Source organism: Gadus morhua, chromosome 1 (assembly GCF_902167405.1).
Source record: "Gadus morhua chromosome 1, gadMor3.0, whole genome shotgun sequence".
Lineage (NCBI taxonomy): Eukaryota > Metazoa > Chordata > Actinopteri > Gadiformes > Gadidae > Gadus > Gadus morhua.
Window position 1 is genome coordinate 23,882,568 of NC_044048.1, and position 21,858 is coordinate 23,904,425.

The following is a 21,858-nucleotide window of genomic DNA, read 5'->3' on the forward strand; positions in this document are numbered from 1 at the left end:
TAATTATAGTTCATTTATTAATTTATACATATTGTTTGTTATCCAAGTCGGAGGATTTGGCTGTGGGCTCATACACCAGCTTCACTCAAGCATGAGTGGAGTTTTTCTCTAGAAGCTATAGTTGCAATTCATCCATTCCAGTCAGAATGAAGGTAATAACCCGAACAGGTACATTGTTCACCGCATTGAACACAGTGATAACATCCTCAGAATGATAGAGATCAAGCCAGACTCAGCATGTTCCTGCCGTTCAAAGAAGATTAGGAGTTTCGCAAAATCATGGACAATCGAATCATGCCATTGTTTGATGTACAAGAAAAAGAAGACTGGTAATTAGAAATACCCTAATTAGGCATTTTATTTAAAAATGTTACGTATGCTTTCCCTTTCTCCGTCAGTTGAGAACATGAATGACCTATTTAAATTAATCATTGTGTAATCCAACAACAAGAAAACCCGCTTCATAAACAGGTTTAAAGAGCTCATTGGCTGGTTAGTGCCAGCATTTGTAAAACTCGTCATAAAAATAGCTGCTTGATTACATTTTTGGAATAGATATTCCATTCTGTTTTATTTTAATCACAAGCAATTAGTATGCCATGACTATTTGTGTGTGTATTTCCCCTCTCCATTTTACAATTTGCAATGTTCGTTGGGGTGCGTGTGAGTGTGTGCGTGTATGTGCGTGTGCGTGTGTGTGTGTGTGTGTGTGTGTGTGTGTGTGTGTGTGTGTGTGTGTGTGTGTGCGTGTGTGTGTGTGTGTGTGTGTGTGTGTGTGTGTGTGTGTGTGTGTGTGTGTGTGTGTGTGTGGGGGGGGGGGCATAAGTGGATAGGTTGTGGGGTGCATGCGCTGATGCCTGCGATATGTATTTGCATGTGTGTGTACACGTGTGTGCGCGTGTCTGTGCGCATGTGTGTGTCTTGTCTATACTGTTTGTAGCTATCTACTGTACGCGCGCGTATGTACGTGCGCATGCGCCGTGTGGTGTGTGGGCGCCGGGGATTACGCGTTAGTAGTGATGGATAGTCGTGGGAGAGCGCGCGGCGCACGAGAGAAGCGGTGATATAAGACGTTGTGCATGGGACAGGCGAAAGGCACCATGGGAGGAGAAAATAGCAAATAGATGGGTGGACAAGCACGGAGTGGATAAAACATGGGAGGTGGAGGGGAGGGGGTAGAGGAAGCCATATCTTCCATTCAGTGGGCCTACGTGGTGGCGTGTGTTTTTTTAATAGGCTACTTCAATCTTAATATCAAAGGACTGCGAAGGACCGCGAAATCCAAGCGGAACGTCCCGGGGGAGGTAGAGACGGTGGGTTTGGATCTGAGTCACTTCCGCCCTCCTTCCCTCCCTCCCGCGGGAAAAGGCAGTAGCAGGTCCACTGGCTGCTGTATAGAACACTCACGCACGCGGGCACACACACACACACACACACACACACACACACACACACACACACACACACACACACACACACACACACACACACACACACACACACACACACACACACACACACACACACACACACACACACACACACACACTCGCAGTTGAGGTTCGGGGGGTTTAAACGACGGGGAAGCACTAATTAATAGGAAATTAGAACAAGCTTTTCTTTAATGAGGCCTATAGTTCATAGAAGTTACAACCTCCTCAACTAACTTTATAGCTTTATATAAACTGCTATCGGAGACAACAGATACATGGTTTTATGTTCTGAAGTTGTGGGATCGAAGCCTGTTTTGGGCCACGTCATTAAATTACGCGCAGATACCTTTCAAGTTAATGGCGAGGATCGCAACATGTAAAACCTTACATAATAATACAATTGTCCTCCAGCCGCGGTGTCGCACGAGTCCTCTCTGCGTGTACGCGATTAACTCTGACATTTGCTCAAAAGCAGGCAACCCGGAGATAGGGAGATTAGATCTCTCTCTCTCACACACTCTCTCTCTCTCTCTCTCTCTCTCTCTCTCTCTCTCTCTCTCTCTCTCTCTCTCTCTCTCTCTCTCTCTCTCTCTCTCTCTCTCTCTCTCTCTCTCTCTCTCTCTCTCTCTCTCTCTCTATTCTCTATCTCACACACTATCACACTCCCCACTTCTCTCTCACACACACACACACACACACACACACACAAACACAAACACATTCTGTCTTTTCTTTCTTTCTCCCCTACCATCCCTTTTCTCTCTCTCTCCTCTCTTTTCCTCTCTATGCTGGGAATCCAAACGAGTGTGAGTTGCGTTTATAAGACAACTATTGTTCCGTCGGAGCAACTTCCCTCTCCTCTTCCCTCCGATTCCACCGTCTGCTTGTCCTCGCAGTGCGCCTGGACCCGGGGAGTAGCGAGGCGCGTCGGCGCGCGCGGAGCGCAGAGCGCTATTGGAACATGGGTCAGAGGAGTCGTCGCTCCAGTTTACTTTCCGCTCCTCCGCGCTACGGTTTACCGGGAGCGCAGACGCTGTGGTGAACGTGAACGTGCGTGCGCCTCTCCTCCTTCGATGTGCTTCTGAGAGCCAATATCGATACGGGGGAAAGTTTTGGCAAGCAGAGGTACGGGGGGAATGGGGACCCTAACTTTTCTGCTGTCGAGCCTCGCCCTGGTCGTGTTCGCTGGAAACATCTTCACCAGGTGAGACGTGATAACCGCGTGTGCTTTCTTTACAGGTGAAGCTTCACTTACTCGTGATCCATACCTATCACCTATTAGCGTAAAGCATTAAGTGAGCTGTGAGGGATTGTTGTAACGCTTTTGTGTTGGCCTACATGGCCCTACGTCGTTAAAATGTTATTCTCTCCAAAGCCTCGGTAAAGTAAGGTGACCTCGGAGCCTCGTGTCGCGTGTTGGTGATAACCTCACCTTGCAGGACCGATAACATTAGACAATAAACAGACCTATTCAAACAATCAAAATGGATACGGATTTAGAATTATAACAGAGATATAACCGTGGTAGTGTCCCTAGTCGGTTACGTCATTAAATAAACCTGGATAGGTTACATACAAATAAAGCAATTCGCATAATATCTCAGCTTAGCATTAGGTCACTCAATTATTTCACTCATATTTTCCTGTGTGTGACAGTCCCAACCCCCATACACAATCAGGATAGCCCCGCTACATATGATCAGTTTATGTTATGAATCAAAATATTTTTTTAGTATAATAAACCGAGCTGGTTGTTTTGGTTTGTGTGTGTGTGTGTGTGTGTGTGTGTGTGTGTGTGTGTGTGTGTGTGTGTGTGTGTGTGTGTGTGTGTGTGTGTGTGTGTGTGTGTGTGTGTGTGTGTGTGTGTGTGTGTGTGTGTGTGTGTGTGTGTGTGTTTTCGTGCGTAAAAGAGGGTGGAAGTAAAGTGACATTGGGATGTTAAGTCGACACCTCATTCCAGATGTCCCAGTTCAACTCATGCATGCTATGTGTAGCAGCCATCTCTGATTGGCTCATTTACAAAACAGCAGTGCACACACACCACACACACGTTCTCGTGCATGAAAACACGCGCACACACGCAAACAATCTCACTCACACACAAAATCTCACACACAAAGGCACACACTCGCACACACACACACACACACACACACAAAATCACGCATAATGCAGATGACTATTTTGCATGCTACAGTTGTAATAAAGTGCTTCTTCAGTCATCACTGAACCCCCAGTGCCACATAGTGTACCCAAGCGATGGGAGTGACTCACCTCGACTTAGTTCAGTGTTGATGCTGGTCCCGATCACGCATTACCACCAGCCCTCTGAGGTACATTAGGAACTTCAATCTGACCATGAGATAAAGACATTTTTCATGATTACAAAAGTTGTGTTACTGATCATGCCTGAGTTCTGATATTCATATTCATATATTTCAGCTTTATATCCTAGTCACGGTTTGATTGAATCACGCATGGCAACGTATTGATTTCACATTGCACATCACATTATTATAATGTGACCTCAAATAATACCATGACATTGACTTGGATTTGTCATATCACAATACAGTCAGGCAATACCGTATTGTGATATGGCAAAGCTGAATGACTAATGAATGATTGTTTGTTTCATCATCAGGTTCATGTTAGGAGTGTGTCTGTTGAGTGTAAGTGTTATGACAGTTTTCTAATATGAATATTATACCGAAAACAAATATCATCTCATCCAGTCACAGAATATCAACATGGACATCAATATTGTGTCAGAAACGCAGTCTGCTGTTCTCAGTGATACATCTTGGGCCATGTAATGTAGTCCAACGAGACGTTTCATCACAAGCCTTCTTGGGGGTTCTCAGTAACCTTGTGAGACCGTCCAAATATTCACGATCTCAGTCCTGCCTCAGCTGGGCACTAATTGATTTCAAAAGATGGCTGCAGCCTGACATTGTTCAAAACACTCGCTCTTGCGTAATCTGGTTTGAAGAAAAACAAAATCATATTCTCCTCATAGGCACAGCCTTCTGTGCAGGATTTGGTACATCTATTATCATCGAAATTCTGTGCATTTCGATCAGTTTGTGTAAAATGCTTTCAACAGCATTCAGGACAGACTGTTCTGCAGAGGGAAACAGAATGTGAACTCACCAGATCAGGATGGTGTATAGCGAGGATCCATATCCTCTGGTTCTCTGTGGAGGGAGGCATCAGCTACTTTAACCAGTTTTCTTTATTTTTTTAATCATTCTTTAAGAAAAATACCCCTACAAACACACACACACACACACACACACACACACACACACACACACACACACACACACACACACACACACACACACACACACACACACACACACACACACACACATTATTTCAGGTCACACAAACACACACACACACACACACACACACACACACACACACACACACACACACACACACACACTGCAACTGTCTCTTTTTGTACTTTGCTTGTGAGTTTACTTTCCCCCAAACCTCAGAATATAATTACCACACTTTCCCATTCAGCCGGCCCTATCTGTTAGACGCACAGGGCTTAGCGATGGACCCTTCCAGTGGGGCACAAAGTGCTACCCTTGTTCCTCCGTACCATTTACTTCAATAGGAACTCATCCCAAATAGTTGTGTCATTGTCAAGGTCAGTTAGAAACACATTAAGCAGTGCTAGTCTACTTTCAGCAAATTACCTGCCGTTGGTTGCAAAAACTGCAAACGTGTTATCTGCTTGTCATCGTGATATCCAGTGGGAAATGTGATGACATTTATTCATTCTGTGATATCTATTTTCAAAGTAAAAATGTGTTATGAAGACAAAATAAGCCCTGAACTGTTTCAAAATATCACGTCTGAAATATTAGACAATAATAATTATGTTTGTGCTAATGAATATCTTTCATACCACATGGTTAAAAACGGTATGCAACTTTATAAAGTGTAATCGCGAAACATTACCTACTAACCTATACTTTAAAACTAAGGGTATTGTATACATACTAAGAAATAAATGATTTAGGATCAGTCTATTTGCTGGTTTGATCCAAGATATTCTCAGACATTTTGTCTCTGGTTCCCCATTTGTCTCTGAAACGCTGCTCCAGGCGATACACGGCCCCCGGCCTAATATGCGTGAGTGGCTGAGTCAGTGGTTTGTTCCACCAAGGGATGGCACACCTGAACGCCACCTGATGTTTATCTACTCTCGCTGTGACTGGAGAGACAAGGCCGTCTGGCTGACTGTGCAGGCAGCAGCCAAGACTGTTTCAAGAGGCATTATAAAGACTGTTTCAAAAGTCCCCACGCAGACTGTTTCAAGAGGCATTATAAAGACTGTTTCAAAAGTCCCCACGCAGACTGTTTCAAAAGGCATTATAAAGACTGTTTCAAAAGTCCCCACGCAGACTGTTTCAAAGAGGCATTAAAAAGACAGTTTCAAAAGTCCCCACGCAGACTGTTTCAAGAGGCATTATAAAGACTGTTTCAAAAGTCCCCACGCAGACTGTTTCAAGAGGCATTATAAAGACTGTTTCAAAAGTCCCCACGCAGACTGTTTCAAGAGGCATTATAAAGACTGTTTCAAAAGTCCCCACGCAGACTGTTTCAAAAGGCATTATAAAGACTGTTTCAAAAGTCCCCACGCAGACTGTTTCAAAGAGGCATTAAAAAGACAGTTTCAAAAGTCCCCACGCAGACTGTTTCAAGAGGCATTATAAAGACTGTTTCAAAAGTCCCCACGCAGACTGTTTCAAGAGGCATTATAAAGACTGTTTCAAAAGTCCCCACGCAGACTGTTTCAAAAGGCTTTGCAAAGACTGTTTCAGAGGTCAACACACTCATTCAAAAGGCAATACAAAGACTGTTTCAAAAGTCCCCACAAAGACTGTTTAAAAATACATTACAAAGACTGTTTCAAAATACATTAAAGACTGTTTTAAAGGTCCCCACAAAGACAGCTTCAGGGGTCCCCAAACAGACTGTTTAAGTAGTCCTCACCAAAAACGTTTCAAATACAACCACAAAGTCCGTTGAGGTTCTAACGGAGGAATTTGTGGAAGTGACTGATGGAAGACGAGTTTCTCCATAGCTACTTATTTGTGGTCCTTTACTGGTGGGGAAGAAAAGGTGTTTCTTAAGGTGCTGACAGTCTAATTTGACAGTCTGAGTTTTAAGATAGCACTTTATTAAACACAGAAAGGGGATAAAGGTAGCAACAACAAAAAAACAGGAGAAGACAAATGATCTAAATACAAATAAGAGAAAAATGAATACAATTGAACAATTATATTTACAATAATTACATTATTTATATTGCCTCAGTTGGAATGAATTACCATTTCCCTGCCAATTTTAAATGTCCATCTTAAAATTCTTTAACTCGCAGTATAATTAATTTATGTTAATGTTAATGTGTGTGTGTGTGTGTGTGGGGGGGGGTGTGTGGGGGGGGGTGTGTGTCAGTGTCGGTGTGTCAGTGTGCGTGTGTGCTCTCACATTTAATGAACTTTCTCAGGAGGAGAGACAACAGGAAGTGCTTACTGAATAACCCAAATGCAAATTGATTTCAAAGTAAAACGCCAATGAGCTCCGGCCGGATTCTGTGGTTCTGTGTGTCTTTGCTTCGGCCTGCTTGTTTATACTGGTTGGTAAACGTGGGACATTATCGCAAATATGGGTCTCCAGAGATGGAACTAATGAAGATGAATGATCCAAAGGAGCAGAAGTGTGACTTAGACTGGGTTAGGAAACACGAAGGTGCCCACTTTAATCAGGATGCAGAGTAGAAACCTCCATTATTAGAACCAATTTGGTTGTGTTTAACAACATGTTTTTCATTAGGCCGTTTTTTGGCAGTGTCTAGTGAATGCATAATAAGCTCATTTCAATGAAAATCTACTCCTATTTGGAAAACTAAAACAGAGAAGGGGCAAACCGCAATTTACATAAGCAATTCAAATGAATTAAATTATTCATGTTACTTCCAAAATTCCAGAGAGCTCCGACATGCCACTAGAAATTCAGTACAAAATTGTAACAATTCACTGACTAAAAATAAGCCTTGCCATAAACAGCTTATTTTAAATGGGAAATTTCATAATTATTATTAGCAATATTGTAGTGCATAGAAGCAATCTTATATGATAATGTAGTAGAAGTTGTTTTTGTTGAAGTAGAAGGCTACTAATGGTATTAATGGTAGTAGTAATGTGCTGTCGTACATTTATAAGTTGAACTTTATACATTTAGAATATGAAGTAGCTGTTCTAAGTAGTCTATTCAATCCAGATGTGAAGATACTATCACTGTTAGCCATAGATATACCAGAAAGATGTGTAGATATTAAATTGTTCCATTGTTCTGTTTCTACCTTATCATTCTCATTGTTAATTTATGACTTGTTGTGGTTGTTATGAGATGTATGCTGTACAAACCCCAATTATAAGTTAATAAAAGCATATTCATCATTATAACAAGCCATTCCTCACAGGTTTAGAAGCTATTCTATCCAAGAAACTGCTGCAGAATTTACTTCTCCTCCCGACTGCATTCCAGTCAACTCTTATGTGCTCATCTTTATCTGGCGCATCATTTTAGGGTGAACTGCTGTCCCCTAGTGGTCAGAGGATTTTCTTCATAGGCACTATTAAGGTTCCCATGGGTTCATGATGTTTAGATAGGTTAAAGCATTACGCAATGTTTAAGGTCTCTGGATTTTGCCAATATATGTAGGCCTGCATATTTCACAGATTCCCCCTCAAAAATATAATTTTGTCATATGTTAGAACTTGAAACGTATGTTACATGCCACAATCCAATTGTGTTGTTGAAGACCAAGTTCAATGCCACTTTTATACTGTCTAAGTGACTGAATCACTGTGTATTCTTACTCACCTTCTTCAGTCTCTTCCTGTGGTCGGCAGACAGCTCAAGGTGCCTGTGTGTGTGTGTGTTCCCCCCTATAGGGCCATGCTGAATGACATTGGGGACTATGTAGGTTCAGGCATTGAAATATCCTGGTTGCCTAACCTGGATGAATTAATGAAGGGCTATGCGAGAAATTTTCGCCCTGGGATAGGAGGTGAGTATGAGATCTACGGCTCGTGGCACTGGATTGCATTTCAACGCCGTCACATTTACGGCCATCCTTAGCATAACTCAAGTACTCCGCAGGCCCGTGGAAAAACTAAAGTCCAGTTTGAGAGTCTTGATATGTAAACCGTGTTGACAACACAAGCTTAATCCTTTTTTTTTCTGATGAAAAATTTACAAAAACAAGACTTGAATGAGAGAGCGAGAGAGACAGAGTTCATGTGTGGAGAGAGTACCCTATCGGGGTCGTAAGGGGGGTTAAGACTCTCATGGGGACCTGCTGGAGACTTTGCTAAGAATGGCAGCCAAATGTGAGACATCCAATGTCCACAGTGTTAGATTTCTCAATCTCACAGCTTAACTCAGCTGAGCACCAGGTTGAAAAGGCTGACCCCACCATCGTCACTCTCAAAACATCTCGCCGCGAAACACGCCGTCACACACATCCCATCCCCTTGCGATGCATTGTGTGGTTTTCTTTTTGTGTTCCCGCATTATTAATGTGGCCGTGGTAAGGTAGCAACATCAGTGTCAATGATAATATAACAGTTAGCACCCCAACAGGGGTATTAATGGCCAATAGAGAATCACACAGAAATGTTTGGGCAGTTCCCCCTTTCGACCTATATCACATAATTGTTTCACCTGAATAATCACTAGTTGTTTGTGAATTATTCCTCCAAGTGAATTAAATGTCTCCTCTTTAACTTTTATTTTGAAAAATGGTTCTCTGCCAAAGCGTAGCAGTAGCTTGCCGCCAGAACGAGAGAGAGAGAGAGAACCATGAGTTATGGTGCCTTGACACGCTCTCGAGTCGGTGCCATCGACCTTGACTCTGAATCAATCTGCCGTCGTAAATTAGCTGGCACTTAAAGCGTCCAAAAAAGCCCTCTTTGGAGAAGGAGTGGTTATGGGATAAACGGTCGAACGGTGTGTGATTCTTTAATGTCCATGTAGAAATAGCCTTTCTGCGCCGCGTCAGACATGCTCCAACATCCAGCATCCGAGGCAAACCCATGCTAATCACAAGGCCTACTGCACATCATTAAAACAACACCCATTGTGTTGGAATGCACTGTGGCCAGTCCATTAGATGCTAGAGCTCCTGTTTTTATCTGTGATTGCAATGCTGCCACCACCCTCGCTAGCTTAGCATGGTCAACTTAGTTGATTACAATCTCGAAAGTGGCTCTTGAGCACCTTGGGGTTGTAAGTTAGAGTCCCACATCGGGAGAACATCACATGCTTTTGGGGGGAGGGGGATAGGGGCTGGTGCTGTTTGTCTCACTCCTCTCTCTGCAGGCCCACCGGTGAATGTGGCCATGGCTATTGAGGTGGCCAGCATTGACCACATCTCAGAGGCCAACATGGTAAAGTACCCCGCGTCGGTGTTTCCACACAGTGTGTCGTTGGAAGTTTAGCACAGGAACGCTTCACCCTGAAAAGACCCTCTTAAGGACACCGATATATTATTTGCTGAATCGCAAGATAATGATTTGATGCTGAATAATGTTGGCCTTTCTTAGACCTTGCAACTCATCAGCTCAGTATTTCACATTTATTATGATTATTTTGGCGGGTAAGATCTTAACCAAAAAAACAAAATAGGTTTCCCCTTTCCCAATGTCCTGCATGTTGTGACCCTGAGAGTGGCTGTGTGTGTGTGTGTGTGTGTGTGTGTGTGTGTGTGTGTGTGTGTGTGTGTGTGTGTGTGTGTGTGTGTGTGTGTGTGTGTACAAACACTCCCACCTTGTCCTACCCCTCACCCTCTCCCCCTCCACCACCTCCGGCAGGACTACACCATGACGGTGTTCCTGCGGCAGAGCTGGCGGGACGACCGGCTGGCCTACAACCACACCAACAAGACGCTGGGGCTGGACAGCCGCTTCGTGGACAAGCTGTGGCTCCCCGACACCTTCATCGTCAACGCCAAGTCGGCCTGGTTCCACGACGTCACCGTGGAGAACAAGCTGATCCGCCTGCAGCCTGACGGGGTCATCCTCTACAGTAGCCGGTGGGCACCCCCCCGCTGGGCTGGAGGGGGCGGGGGGGGGGTGGGGAGGGAGAGAGAGAGGGGGGTGGGGGGGGGGGGGGGGGGGGGGGGGGGGGGGGGGGGGGAGGTGGGGGAGGGAGAGAGAGAGGGGGGGGGAGGGAGAGGGGGGGGGGGGGTGGAGAGGGGGAAGGAGGGAGAGAGGGGGGAGGGGTGGGTGGATAGGGCAGGGGGGTGGAGAAGGGAGGGAGGGAGAGAGGGGGGGGGGGGGTGGAGGGAGAGAGAGAGAAAGAGAGATGGAGAGAGAGGGAGAGAAGGAAGGGAGACAGGGGGGAGGGACAGTGGGATGGAGAGCTGGAGAAAGGGAGAGAGAGAGAGAGAGAGAGAGAGAGAGAGAGAGAGAGAGAGAGAGAGAGAGAGAGAGAGAGAGAGAGAGAGAGAGAGCTAGAGAGAGATAGGAGGACAGAGGGAGAGATTGACGGGGGAGAGGGGAGAGAGAGGGAGACATATTGGGAGGAAGGGAGGAAGGGGAAGAGGAAGGAGAAAGAGGGAGAGGAGGGAGAGAGATAAAGACAGACAGAGAGAGAGGCGGAGAGAGAGAGAGAGAGAGAGAGAGAGAGAGAGAGAGAGAGAGAGAGAGAGAGAGAGAGAGAGAGAGAGAGAGAGAGAGAGAGAGAGAGAGAGAGAGAGAGAGAGAGAGAGAGAGAGTGAGAGAGAGAGAGGCTTGTGGGGCTGGAGAGGGAGGAGGGTGCACATTGTTATTCATTGAGGTTGACTTGTATTCTGTTGACGTTGTCGTTTCTCAGTTCTGATAGCAGTACAGTAGTGTTTCTTTCGACATTCATGTGAGTTCGGACCAGGTAGGCCGTGTGTATAAAGGTAGAGTGCTGACATTGACGTGATTTAATTTGACTTGGGGTTACAAAACATAAAACATCCTGGTGGAGGTCAGCACTTGAAACGCTTATTTCCAGAGTGGAGCTCAATGATCAAACCACCACATTAAAAGACCGTATACAGCAAATCCTCTTCGTTGAGCATCAAACCCAAGAAGCCTCAGCTGGGAGACATTTTGAATCAATTACACTCAAATCATCCGCTCTTTAATCTTACCTCCAGCACCTTTAAGATAAAAAGGACCACACATCACAGTTAGCGTGATCCTAAGGTTCTCCCTCCCCAGCATTACGTCGACGGTGGCCTGTGACATGGACCTGACCAAGTACCCCATGGACGAACAGGAGTGCATGCTGGACCTCGAGAGCTGTGAGTCCGCCCCACTTCTCCACTTCTATCGGTTGATAGTCACTGAAGTACCACACTAATGTAACAGGAAAGTTTCACTATTCATGGCTACATCTTTCTCTTCCTGTTCTATGTTTCTGATTTATTCTGTCTGTTCATAGTCACTTGTTGTAAGACAACAATGCAAGCAGGATGTTTTGCTGTTTTTGCTTAACTTTATTTGCATAGATGTTTCCTTTCATCAATTAAATCTCGCCCGCAGAAACAACAAACATCCATTAATCAGTTGGCCCCGCACACATTGCAGTCGCAAAAATAAGACAAAGTGGCTTTGCATACAAGAGTAGTACCAAAAAAGGCAAAAACAAGAAACACAATCAAGGTTTGCTACATCAAAGTGTCTTCTACAGGACTCTTCATGGCTTTATCTTTCTCGTCTGTTTGTCGTTCTCTTTTGGACGCCAGTCACTAGTTACGTACACAAATAAAGGCTCTTTCTGCTTCAGTCTTCTGCTGCCATCCTATCTGGCTGCTCGACACTACACACTAATATGTCAAAACTAAGGAAGACAAACGAGAATAGAACACGTGAACCCCAACCCTATCGCTTCACGTGTATTTTGGCCGTTTAGCTGGTTCAGGATTTACAACGTTTAAATGAATCAATGCAGGGTCTCGTCGAAGCGAGGCACCTTAGTAAGAGAGAGAGGAGTCAGAGGAGTCTGGTTAAAAGAGCTTTGAGACTCAGAAAACACCGCTGTGTTGTGATCAATACCCTGGGCACAGCCATTTGTCACATCTGCCCAATTAAAAGTGTTGTTTTCTGTCCTGCTGTCTGACTTGGTGTGTGTGTGTGTATGTGTGTGTGTGTGTGTGTGTGTGTGTGTGTGTGTGTGTGTGTGTGTGTGTGTGTGTGTGTGTCTCTCAAGACGGCTACTCCTCAGAAGACATCGTCTACCACTGGTCAGAGAGCCAGAGACACATCCACGGCCTGGACAAACTGGAACTGTCCCAGTTCACCATCACGGACTACCGCTTTGTCACAGAAATGCTTAACTTCAAATCCGGTGAGCTCCCCAAAAGATCCCTTAAATGTACCCAAAAAGTGTGTGTGTGTGTACTCATTCAACCGTTGAATGAGTGCAGATTCCTTTTGAAGTGTGATTGTCCTCTTTAGAAGTCTATTCCCTTGGTCTATATATCATATCCTTTGCAGAGACAGATGCATAATATGTATGAGGCTTACTGCAGGGGGCGGGCGGGATCAGGCTAAGGCGTTGTGAAGGGATGTACAGTGCTCCGTTCTGTCTTGTTTCCTCCGGCCACTTAGGGCACAAGCCAGCAGCTAACTGGTTATTCTAAGGATTTTCGGGAAATACAGTTGGCATTACATATTTTTTTGTCAGTCAAACTATCTTCTTTTGTCTGCGAATATTTTCGCTGATGAATGATGAATTATTTAGACATTCGTTTGATTCAGGTTTTATCTTCTATTTATGGATAAATCCAAGTTAATTAGCTTGTTTGGATGTAAAATACATGAAGAGCTTCAAGGATATTAACAGTATAATTCTATGTGAGTGTCTGACAAATTTTGTAATATTTGTTAATTATTTATTGTTGTTTCATAGCGGGGCGATTTCCACGGCTCAGCCTTCGCTTTGAACTCAGACGCAACCGAGGGGTCTATATTATCCAGTCGTACATGCCGTCTATACTGTTGGTGGCTATGTCCTGGGTCTCCTTCTGGATCAGCCAGACAGCTGTCCCTGCGAGGGTGTCACTAGGTAACAGCTCTGTTTTATTCCATCTTTGTGGAATCTGATGAATTAGTGAGCTAATGATAACGCTAATGCTAACTATCCTGGGTACATATAGCATTCACTCCCAATCAGCATTATTTAATCAGCATGGCCCTAATTAGCAATAGCATTAGCATTCACCCAATTAGCACTATAGCACATAAGCATTAGGCTGATTGACGGTAGCATGATTACCATCGGGCTGACATGTTTACATTTTGCAGGGATCACCACGGTGCTCACCATGACAACGCTGATGGTGAGCGCACGCTCCTCGCTGCCACGGGCGTCGGCCATCAAGGCGCTGGACGTGTACTTCTGGATCTGCTACGTGTTCGTGTTCGCCGCACTCATCGAGTACGCCTTCGCGCACTACAACGCCGACTACAGACTCAAGGAGAAGGCCAAGAGCAAGGCCAACAAGCTGGGCTCTGAGGTAAGGGGGAACACAGAAAAACAGGGAAACAAGAGAACACCCATGCGGGGGCGCCCCGGTGGCTAGAGCGGGTACCACACAGGCACAGTCCTGAACACAGCCACCCGGGTTTGAATCCTTCCCCTGTTCATTTGCTGCATGTCCTCCCCTCTATCTACCATACCTTCCTCTCTATCTAACTCTATAATAAAGCATAAAAATGCAAATATTTATCTTGAAGAAAACAGACATGCATGCACTGGACATGTAAAGCTTGTTTGGAAAGAATTATCCCCTGCTTATATTCCCTTTGGTATACCACTGAAAATTGGATTTAGAGCCACAGCTTCACTTGCATACGTGCGTATCTTGTCTATTATCTATTTTCTTAATAATAGGAATATAACTCGGGTGTCCAGCAACCAACCATGCCAGTAAATACCACTTGCCCAGTATGTGTTCTGCACATCGTTGTATTTAAAGCGATCAAATGGGATAACCAGTGAAGCAGAGTACTCCTAAACATCTCTGAAAGGAGGGATCTTTCTGCTATGTTAATTCTCAAGGCTTCTTCCCCTGAGCTTTTCCTTGTCACCCAAATGATGGCATAATGAGCACCCGTGAAGCCCTGCAACGGTGATTAAGAGCTGGACACAGTCGGATTGACCTGACTTGAGTGTCTCTGTCTCTGCATGTCCCTCCCCTGCTCCCTTTCTCTGTTTGTTTGTTTCTCCCTCCTTCTCTCCCTCCCTTCCTCCATCTCTGTTTGCCCCTCCCTCTGTCTGTTTGTCCCTCCCTCCTTCTCTCCCTCCCTCCCTCTGTCACTCCCTCCCTTCCTCCATCTCTGTTTGCCCCTCCCTCTGTCTCTGTTTGTCCCTCCCTCCCTCCCTATTTCACTCCCTCCCTTCCTCCCTCCCTCCTTCTGTCTCCGTTTTTGTCTCTCCCTCCGTCTCTGTACCTCCCTCCATCCCTCTGTCCCTAACTCCCTCCCACCCTCTGTTTGTCCCACCCACCCACCCTCCCTCCCTCCCTGTTTGTCCCTCCCTCCCTCTGTTTGTCCCTCCCACCCTCCCTCCCTCCCTCCCTGTTTGTCCCTCCCTCCCTATGTTTGTCCCACCCTCCCTCCCTCCCTCTGTTTGTCCCTCCCTCCCTCCCTCCCTCTGTTTGTCCCTCCCACCCGCCCTATGTTTGTCCCTCCCTCCCTCCCTCTGTTTTATCCCTCCCTCCCTCTGTTTGTCCCTCCCTCCCTCCTTATGTTTGTCCCTCCCTCCCTGTCTCCCTCCCTCTGTTTTATCCCTCCCTCCCTCCCTCTGTTTGTCCCTCCCTCCCTCTGTTTGTCTCTCCCTCCCTCCATGTGTCCCTCCCCTCTTCTGTTTGTCCCTCCTTCCCCCCTCCCTCCCTCCCTCTGTTTGTCCCTCCCTCCCTCTGTTTGTCCCTCCCTCCCTCCCTCCGTTTTTCCCTCCCTCCCTCTGTTTGTCCCTCCCTTCCTCCCCCCCTCCCTCCCCCCCCCCCCCCTTAGTCCATCGTGAAGAACGGCAAGCAGGCCATGGTCCTGTTCTCCCTGTCTGTCACCGGCATGAACCAGGGGGTCCTGATCTCCAACCGCCACGGCCGCAGCCAGCGCCCGGGCACCGACAGCCCCATGGAGGGCGGCGGGGGCGGGGAGGACGCCGAGCCCCAGAGGAGGAGGCGGTCCCGGCAGCCGGAGGAGTGCGAGGAGGACAATAAGTGCTGCGGCAAGTGCGTCTGCAAGCCCATCGACGCGGACACCATCGACATCTACGCCCGCGCCGTCTTCCCCTTCACCTTCGCCGTGGTCAACGTGATCTACTGGGTGGCCTACACCATGTGAGGCGGCGAGAGAGAGAGAGGGGGGAGAGAGGGAGAGAGATGCTCCGTGGTGGTCTCTCTTGTCAGTGGCTGCACACAGAAGGAGGGATGGAGGGAGGGAGAGAGAGAGAGATAGAGAGAGGGGGAGAGAGAGATGCTCCGTGGTGGTCTCTCTTGTCAGTGGCTGCACACAGAAGGAGGGATGGAGGGAGGGAGAGAGAGAGAGATAGAGAGAGGGGGAGAGAGAGATGCTCCGTGGTGGTCTCTCTTGTCAGTGGCTGCACATCGAGGGAGGGAGGGATGGAGGGAGAGAGAGAGAGATAGAGAGAGGGGGAGAGAGAGATGCTCCGTGGTGGTCTCTCTTGTCAGTGGCTGCACATCGAGGGAGGGAGGGATGGAGGGAGGGAGGGATGGAGGGAGGGAGAGAGAGAGAGGGAACAGTGGAAGGGGGGAGGCTGCGTAGATACAAGGACAGAGGTCCAGGCCTCGGGAGGAAGCAGACAGACAGCGAGACTGGTTCCCTCCTCTGATTAACCACACTTTGTTAGGTCAGACGCACTCCAACACTGAAACGCACGATGGATGATATTGTGCAATAGAAAAAGGGCAGTAGGGGGCCATGGGTTCGGGTGGGGTGGTCCTGCCCAGCCCAGCCCCCCTGGTGGATACTCCGACCTAATGGGCTCCAGACCTACTGAACTTCGACCGTCTAGACTTCTCCTGCAAGTCATCGTTGTGTTCCTTAGCTACGACACGCACGGCAACCGCGGCCCACCGGCCTGACTCTTAACTGCTGCACGCCACTCAGGTGGCACCCACCGCTACATCGAACACTACTAACCCCACAACACGGACTCTGGGAGAGACACTCTCTGCTTCAGCTCCTCATAAATATGCACATATATACACCACATATATGCAAGATCGGTGTGTGTATTTGTGATACACGCACACCAACCCAGTGACGAGTCACACAACTTTTTTCAAAGCTTCGTTAGACTCCAGTTTGGCTCGACTTACTTTCAATAGTGGCTTTCAGAACCGTCATGGCCGCCGGCCCCATCCTCACTTCCCTTGGCCTCACGCACACTACTTTAGTCGTCCTTCAAAAATAAAAGTGGCACAATGAGGTTACAACTCTGCATGCCTGTGCCCCCCCCCCAGCCCTATCATTCTTTAATCTATCTCATTTTTACAGTTTTTCTGTTCTTCGTTTTGGATGCAGAACAGTGTCTTCCCTTGGCCAGTTCTGCCTGTTTGCTGACCATTAAAATACTTCTACCACTACCTTGTGTGTGTGTGTTTGTTTCTCGCTCTCTTTCTCTCTCACTCTCTCTCTCTGAAAAAATCTCTCTGGATGCCAGGATTTACATTTAGTTCGTTTTTGCTAGATGGTTTTACCCAAAGCGAATTCCAAATGAGGCTGCTCAAATCAATATTGGAACAACTGCACATTAAGAAGCTGCGCTAAACCCCAAAGCTTACATAAATGCCTGCAGGATTGCTATTGGATTCTGAAACACTATTAGGCATTTAGATACATGTAAATGATTAAGGTTTCTTTGATTAAAGGACACAGCTAATGTTAAAATTATCGGATATCAATAACTGCAAGCAGAACCCGTTGGGCCTGGACTTCTTCACAATAATATTTTCATTTATTTGTAAAATTTTCATTCATGCACGTTTTATGTCACTTTCAGTGTTGGGAGTAACGCATTATAAAAGGAATGTGATTACTGTAATGTATTACTTTTTGCTGTAACGCGGTAATGTAAGGCATTACAACAATTTTTTTTTAAATATTTTACTCTGTACAAATCTCAGTAATGCGCGTTACAATGCATTTTAAACCCAAAATTAACTGGTGTGTTGTTTTTATACAAATTCGCAAACACCGCGAGATTCGCAGAGGAGAAAAAACCCAGCGCAAATTTTTACTTCGTCTTACTGCTAGAGGAGAAGATGACAGCAGCAGCAGAGTCGGACTCCACAGTTGCAAGATGGGCTCATTATTTTCAGTTTGTCAGAGACAAGGATACGAAGAACCTTATAGTTAAGTGCACTTTGAGTGTGAAACCAAAAGATCTCTCTACCTCACTTTGTATAAAAGGTTTGATAAATACTATGTGCATGTTTTATTCTAAGACAGAGGTAAGCGTTAGACATGCAAACACAACTAAATATGTACTCCAAAGCCCGAAGCACAAACACAGTGAATTTCGCTTTGTATTTTAATCACAACCCCCCCCCCAAAAAATAGAATCATTGTTTTTAAAAGGCACACAGGAAAATGGAGCAGGAATTGATGCGAAAAGCTTAAGGCGGGTCGTGGCTTTGGAAACGCACAGAACACTCCACAAAACTCTGAGCACACCCAAATCAGTGATCTCCTTGTGCTCAGAGTTCTCTGAGACTGTGGTTGTAGTTGAGAGCCCAGAAGGACAGGCGGATATTGGCCCCGTTGAACAGAAGTTGAAGAATCGGTTGCTCTAGAAGATTAGTGGCAGCCTGGTCACTCTGTGCCCCCCATCCCTCTGGGACATGCCTTGCCCCTCCTCAGCCCCTCTCTGTGTGTTTTATCTGTGAGCCGACGCCAAGCCTGGCCAAGCTCCTTATCTGGGTCCAACCGGGAAGCAGAATTCAGGGGAAAGAGGAAGGGTGGTGGCGGTGGTGGAAGGAGGTGGTGCTGGTGGACGGAGATGGTGGGTGGTTGGATGGAGTGGGGGTGGTGGAGGATAAAGCTGAGTTTCTGGACCCGCACCAGGGCTGCTCCACCTCTTCCTCCTCCTCCTCCTCCTCCTCTCTCAGGCAGATAGCTTTGGTCTGCTCCAGGAGAGGTGACATCCTCATGAAGGAGGGAGGGGGGGGAGCAGGGGGGTGAGGCGGTCCCCATAGGAGGCGCTACCTCTCTCTATCGCCTCACCTCCTGAATGAGGACTCAGGGATGGATACACACTCAAGCCCCGGTTCAACATCCACACGCTGGAAGGCTCAACCCTCTTCAGGTCGATGGTCAACTCAAATCTCTATTTAGTTTTTCCTTTTTTCGTGTTTCCACTTCCTCCGCAATGAATTCATGCACATGCGTGCTCACAGATGGATGCACACCAAAACGCACACACACAGCCGCGCACACACACCCGTGCTCAACCCCCCCCCCCCCCCCACACACACACACACACACACACACACACACACACACACACACACACACACACACACACACACACACACACACACACACACACACACACACACACACACACACACACACACACACACAGGGCATGACCACTGATCAAATGCGGGCAAAGGACTACAACCAGAGAGGTGACGGCTGCCTGGAGCCAAGCAGTGTCTTTCTACAGAGGAAACCACTTTATCTCATTCAGTTCCAGTCTTTCTAGTGCAGGGTGTGTGTGCGTCTATCCCGATATGTTAACGAACGACTCTGTCACTAAAGAGCTGAGCCGACACATTCGAGGAAGGAACTTTTTTTCCAGACATCCACTGAAAATACCCCGTTAATCACTCCCCCAAATTATCATTTTTAGGATTATTATGGTTATTTTAATAAATGATTCTGTCAACTGATGTTGTTTGCCCTATCGTTTATTTGTTCTCGATCTATGTTATAGTAAAGTATGAATTTCATAGATTAAACTGGGTGTGACGTAAAGTTTTGAATTCACTGGTGCCGTTGTCCTAGAACAGAGTCTGGCTTGTTAATTATTCAACATTAAGTTACTGTTGCCATAGCAACGTTAACTCAATGTTGAATCACTTGCATTTGATTAAACTACTAGGCCTGTTGTTTATGCCCCACAACCACGTTGTGATTTCTAATAAAATACATTTCTATTTAGTTTAACTGCCTGCTGATAACAGTCTTATTAAAAAGAGATTATTTGTGATTCACTTGGACATGCGTTAGCCTGTTAGCAACATTTGGACTTAAAACAAAAGCCCAATAGAAGCAGAGAATAATAGAAAAATTATCTAATCGGAAGAAATGTCTGTGGATAACCTTATATTCAAATTAATCATATTTTAAACGTTTTTTTTTATATATACCTTATAAATCAACTTAGTGACTTGGGTAATAAATATACCTTGACGGATTATTTTTCCTAATATCCTAGCAACTATAATAATAAGTGCCGTGAGCATTTAATTAATTAGGGGTGACATTGTTTCCATGGTATTTCATAGGCCGTTTTTAAAGAAGATGTATTGACTACCATTCCTTCCAAAGCTGAATTGAGCAGTGAACTATCCTTCTTACCTAATTCTCAGCGAACAGCTCTATATTTTATAACATCATATGGTTGACACTTTTCTCCAGATATCTGCGATTCCTCACAAGTTACTAGACTTTCCCTAATTACCTGTCCCCAGTTATTAATTAGTTTGGTTGGTTCATTTCTTAAGGTCGTCCAATTTCCAGTACATACTTCAGGCAATCATGAAATATAGAAGAAAGACATTTTTCAGTGTGGATAATTTAAGGAATGTCTTTTCACAGTTCCTGAAATACATAACATTTAGCAATAAACAAAGTCGAGGGAAAAGACACTGCCAATTAAGTAACAAAAATATAATAATTTCTACAACAAAAGGTATGAGATCATAAGAGTCTTACTACAGTCAATGTCAGCACACACAGATTCAGCAAGCTCCTGGTATTACATTAGAGAGTAATAAAACACAGCCTGGTCTAGCTTACCCAGGGGAACTCATGAAAGGGGAACAGTCAAGCTTCTTATGTGTTCTAGGATGAGACAGTAATGCGTCAGTCGAGTGTTCATAAATTGAAGTCTGAAACATCTAGTCTGGTTCTGAGACAGAACCAGAGTTATGTGGGGAGAGTGTTGAGGAGATTGTGTGGAAAAGTTGGACCATTCACATCATTGGTCCAGGATTTAGAAAAATAACATTATTTGCTCAACTTCACCGCAATATTTTTGCGGTAAAGAAGTTGATGTTGCCGAAGCGTAATCTCTTATATTAGAAAATATCGGTTGTGTGTGTGAGTTTGAGTGAAAAAAACGCAGGTGGCAGTTGCAACTTTGTTTTGCCACGTCTCACCTGAAATTCTCAGTGGACGTTCAAACACAACATCCTCCTATCATGACAAATAATTTCACCATTAATTCCTTAACTCAACATGTACAAAAAAACCTGGCTACCAATACAAAAACTAACATTGCAATGCTCCTATGCTTCATAAATGGAGGCCGGGTCATTGCGATGTGCGGTCGTGATGCACGAGCCCCTCACAAAGTGGGGTTCCTGACTCAGGAGGGAGCGTCTTCGTCCTCTTCTTCTCGCCATCCCCAGCTAATGAATCCACAAACTGGGGGAAGCAGGAGTCATAGAACAATTAGGCCGTTGATGAGTTCATTTAATCAGTTAGCATGCCGTGCAGTTCCCTTTCGTGGTCGTGTTGTAATAAATAAAGCAACGCACGGCTTGCTGAGTCACGTCTTGGACCAGTGGTATTCCCTTCAGCAACACGAGCAATGAAACCACAGGAAGGGCACTGAACACTGACAATGTAATTGCCCTCTTCTGATTGGTTCCCATTAGTGTCAATTATTATTTACGGGCAAGTGATATACCTTGACTTTAATTTGAACCACTCCTAAAAAAAAAAATCGAGCTCAATAACACATTTCACGAAAGATGGTGCTACTTCTGCAGTAAGATAATAAAAGGCCTGGCTTTGTAAAGATGCCGGCTTTCGTATTCATGGCACCTAACGTTAGTACTTACATTATCAGAAAATTGGACCACTCTACTGTAAGGCTGTCTTTAAGACCAGAACTACGTTTCTCTCTGTTCTCTCTGCCAAAACCAATCCCTTCCCCTGAAATGCAACTGTGTTTTTTTCAGTACGCTTATGTTTTAAATTCCGAACCCTATATCATCTAATTCACTCACTCACTGTTCGCTCACATTCACACCCTCCTTGGCTCCCCCACTCACTCATTCTCTCACTCACTCTCTGCCATTTTACTCACTCAT

The 21,858-nt window shown here is 45.6% G+C and overlaps 1 protein-coding gene across 2 annotated transcripts; it reads left to right on the forward strand.

The window, feature by feature from the left end:
- Positions 1-2,127: 2,127 nt before the first annotated feature.
- On the forward strand, positions 2,128-17,115 carry gabrd (gamma-aminobutyric acid type A receptor subunit delta). 2 transcript variants are annotated; one of them, XM_030364357.1, is made up of 9 exons: positions 2,128-2,637; positions 8,420-8,535; positions 9,849-9,916; positions 10,340-10,560; positions 11,720-11,802; positions 12,711-12,848; positions 13,413-13,568; positions 13,808-14,019; positions 15,518-17,115. In XM_030364357.1, exons 1-9 carry the CDS (start codon positions 2,570-2,572, stop codon positions 15,848-15,850), a joined length of 1,395 nt encoding a protein of 464 aa, XP_030220217.1. In that variant the 5' UTR covers positions 2,128-2,569; the 3' UTR covers positions 15,851-17,115. The 2 variants fall into 2 exon arrangements, with proteins under 2 accessions (XP_030220217.1, XP_030220225.1); XM_030364365.1 differs by lacking the exon at positions 8,420-8,535.
- The last annotated feature ends 4,743 nt before the right edge of the window (positions 17,116-21,858 follow it).

Excerpts from the sequence above, each read along its gene's own strand:
- gabrd (XM_030364357.1), top strand. The coding sequence starts at position 2,570 with ATGGGGACCCTAACTTTTCTGCTGTCGAGCCTCGCCCTGGTCGTGTTC. Across the intron at positions 8,536-9,848 it reads TTTTCGCCCTGGGATAGGAG|GCCCACCGGTGAATGTGGCC; the intron begins GTGAGTATGAGA and ends CTCTCTCTGCAG. Across the intron at positions 10,561-11,719 it reads GTCATCCTCTACAGTAGCCG|CATTACGTCGACGGTGGCCT; the intron begins GTGGGCACCCCC and ends CTCCCTCCCCAG.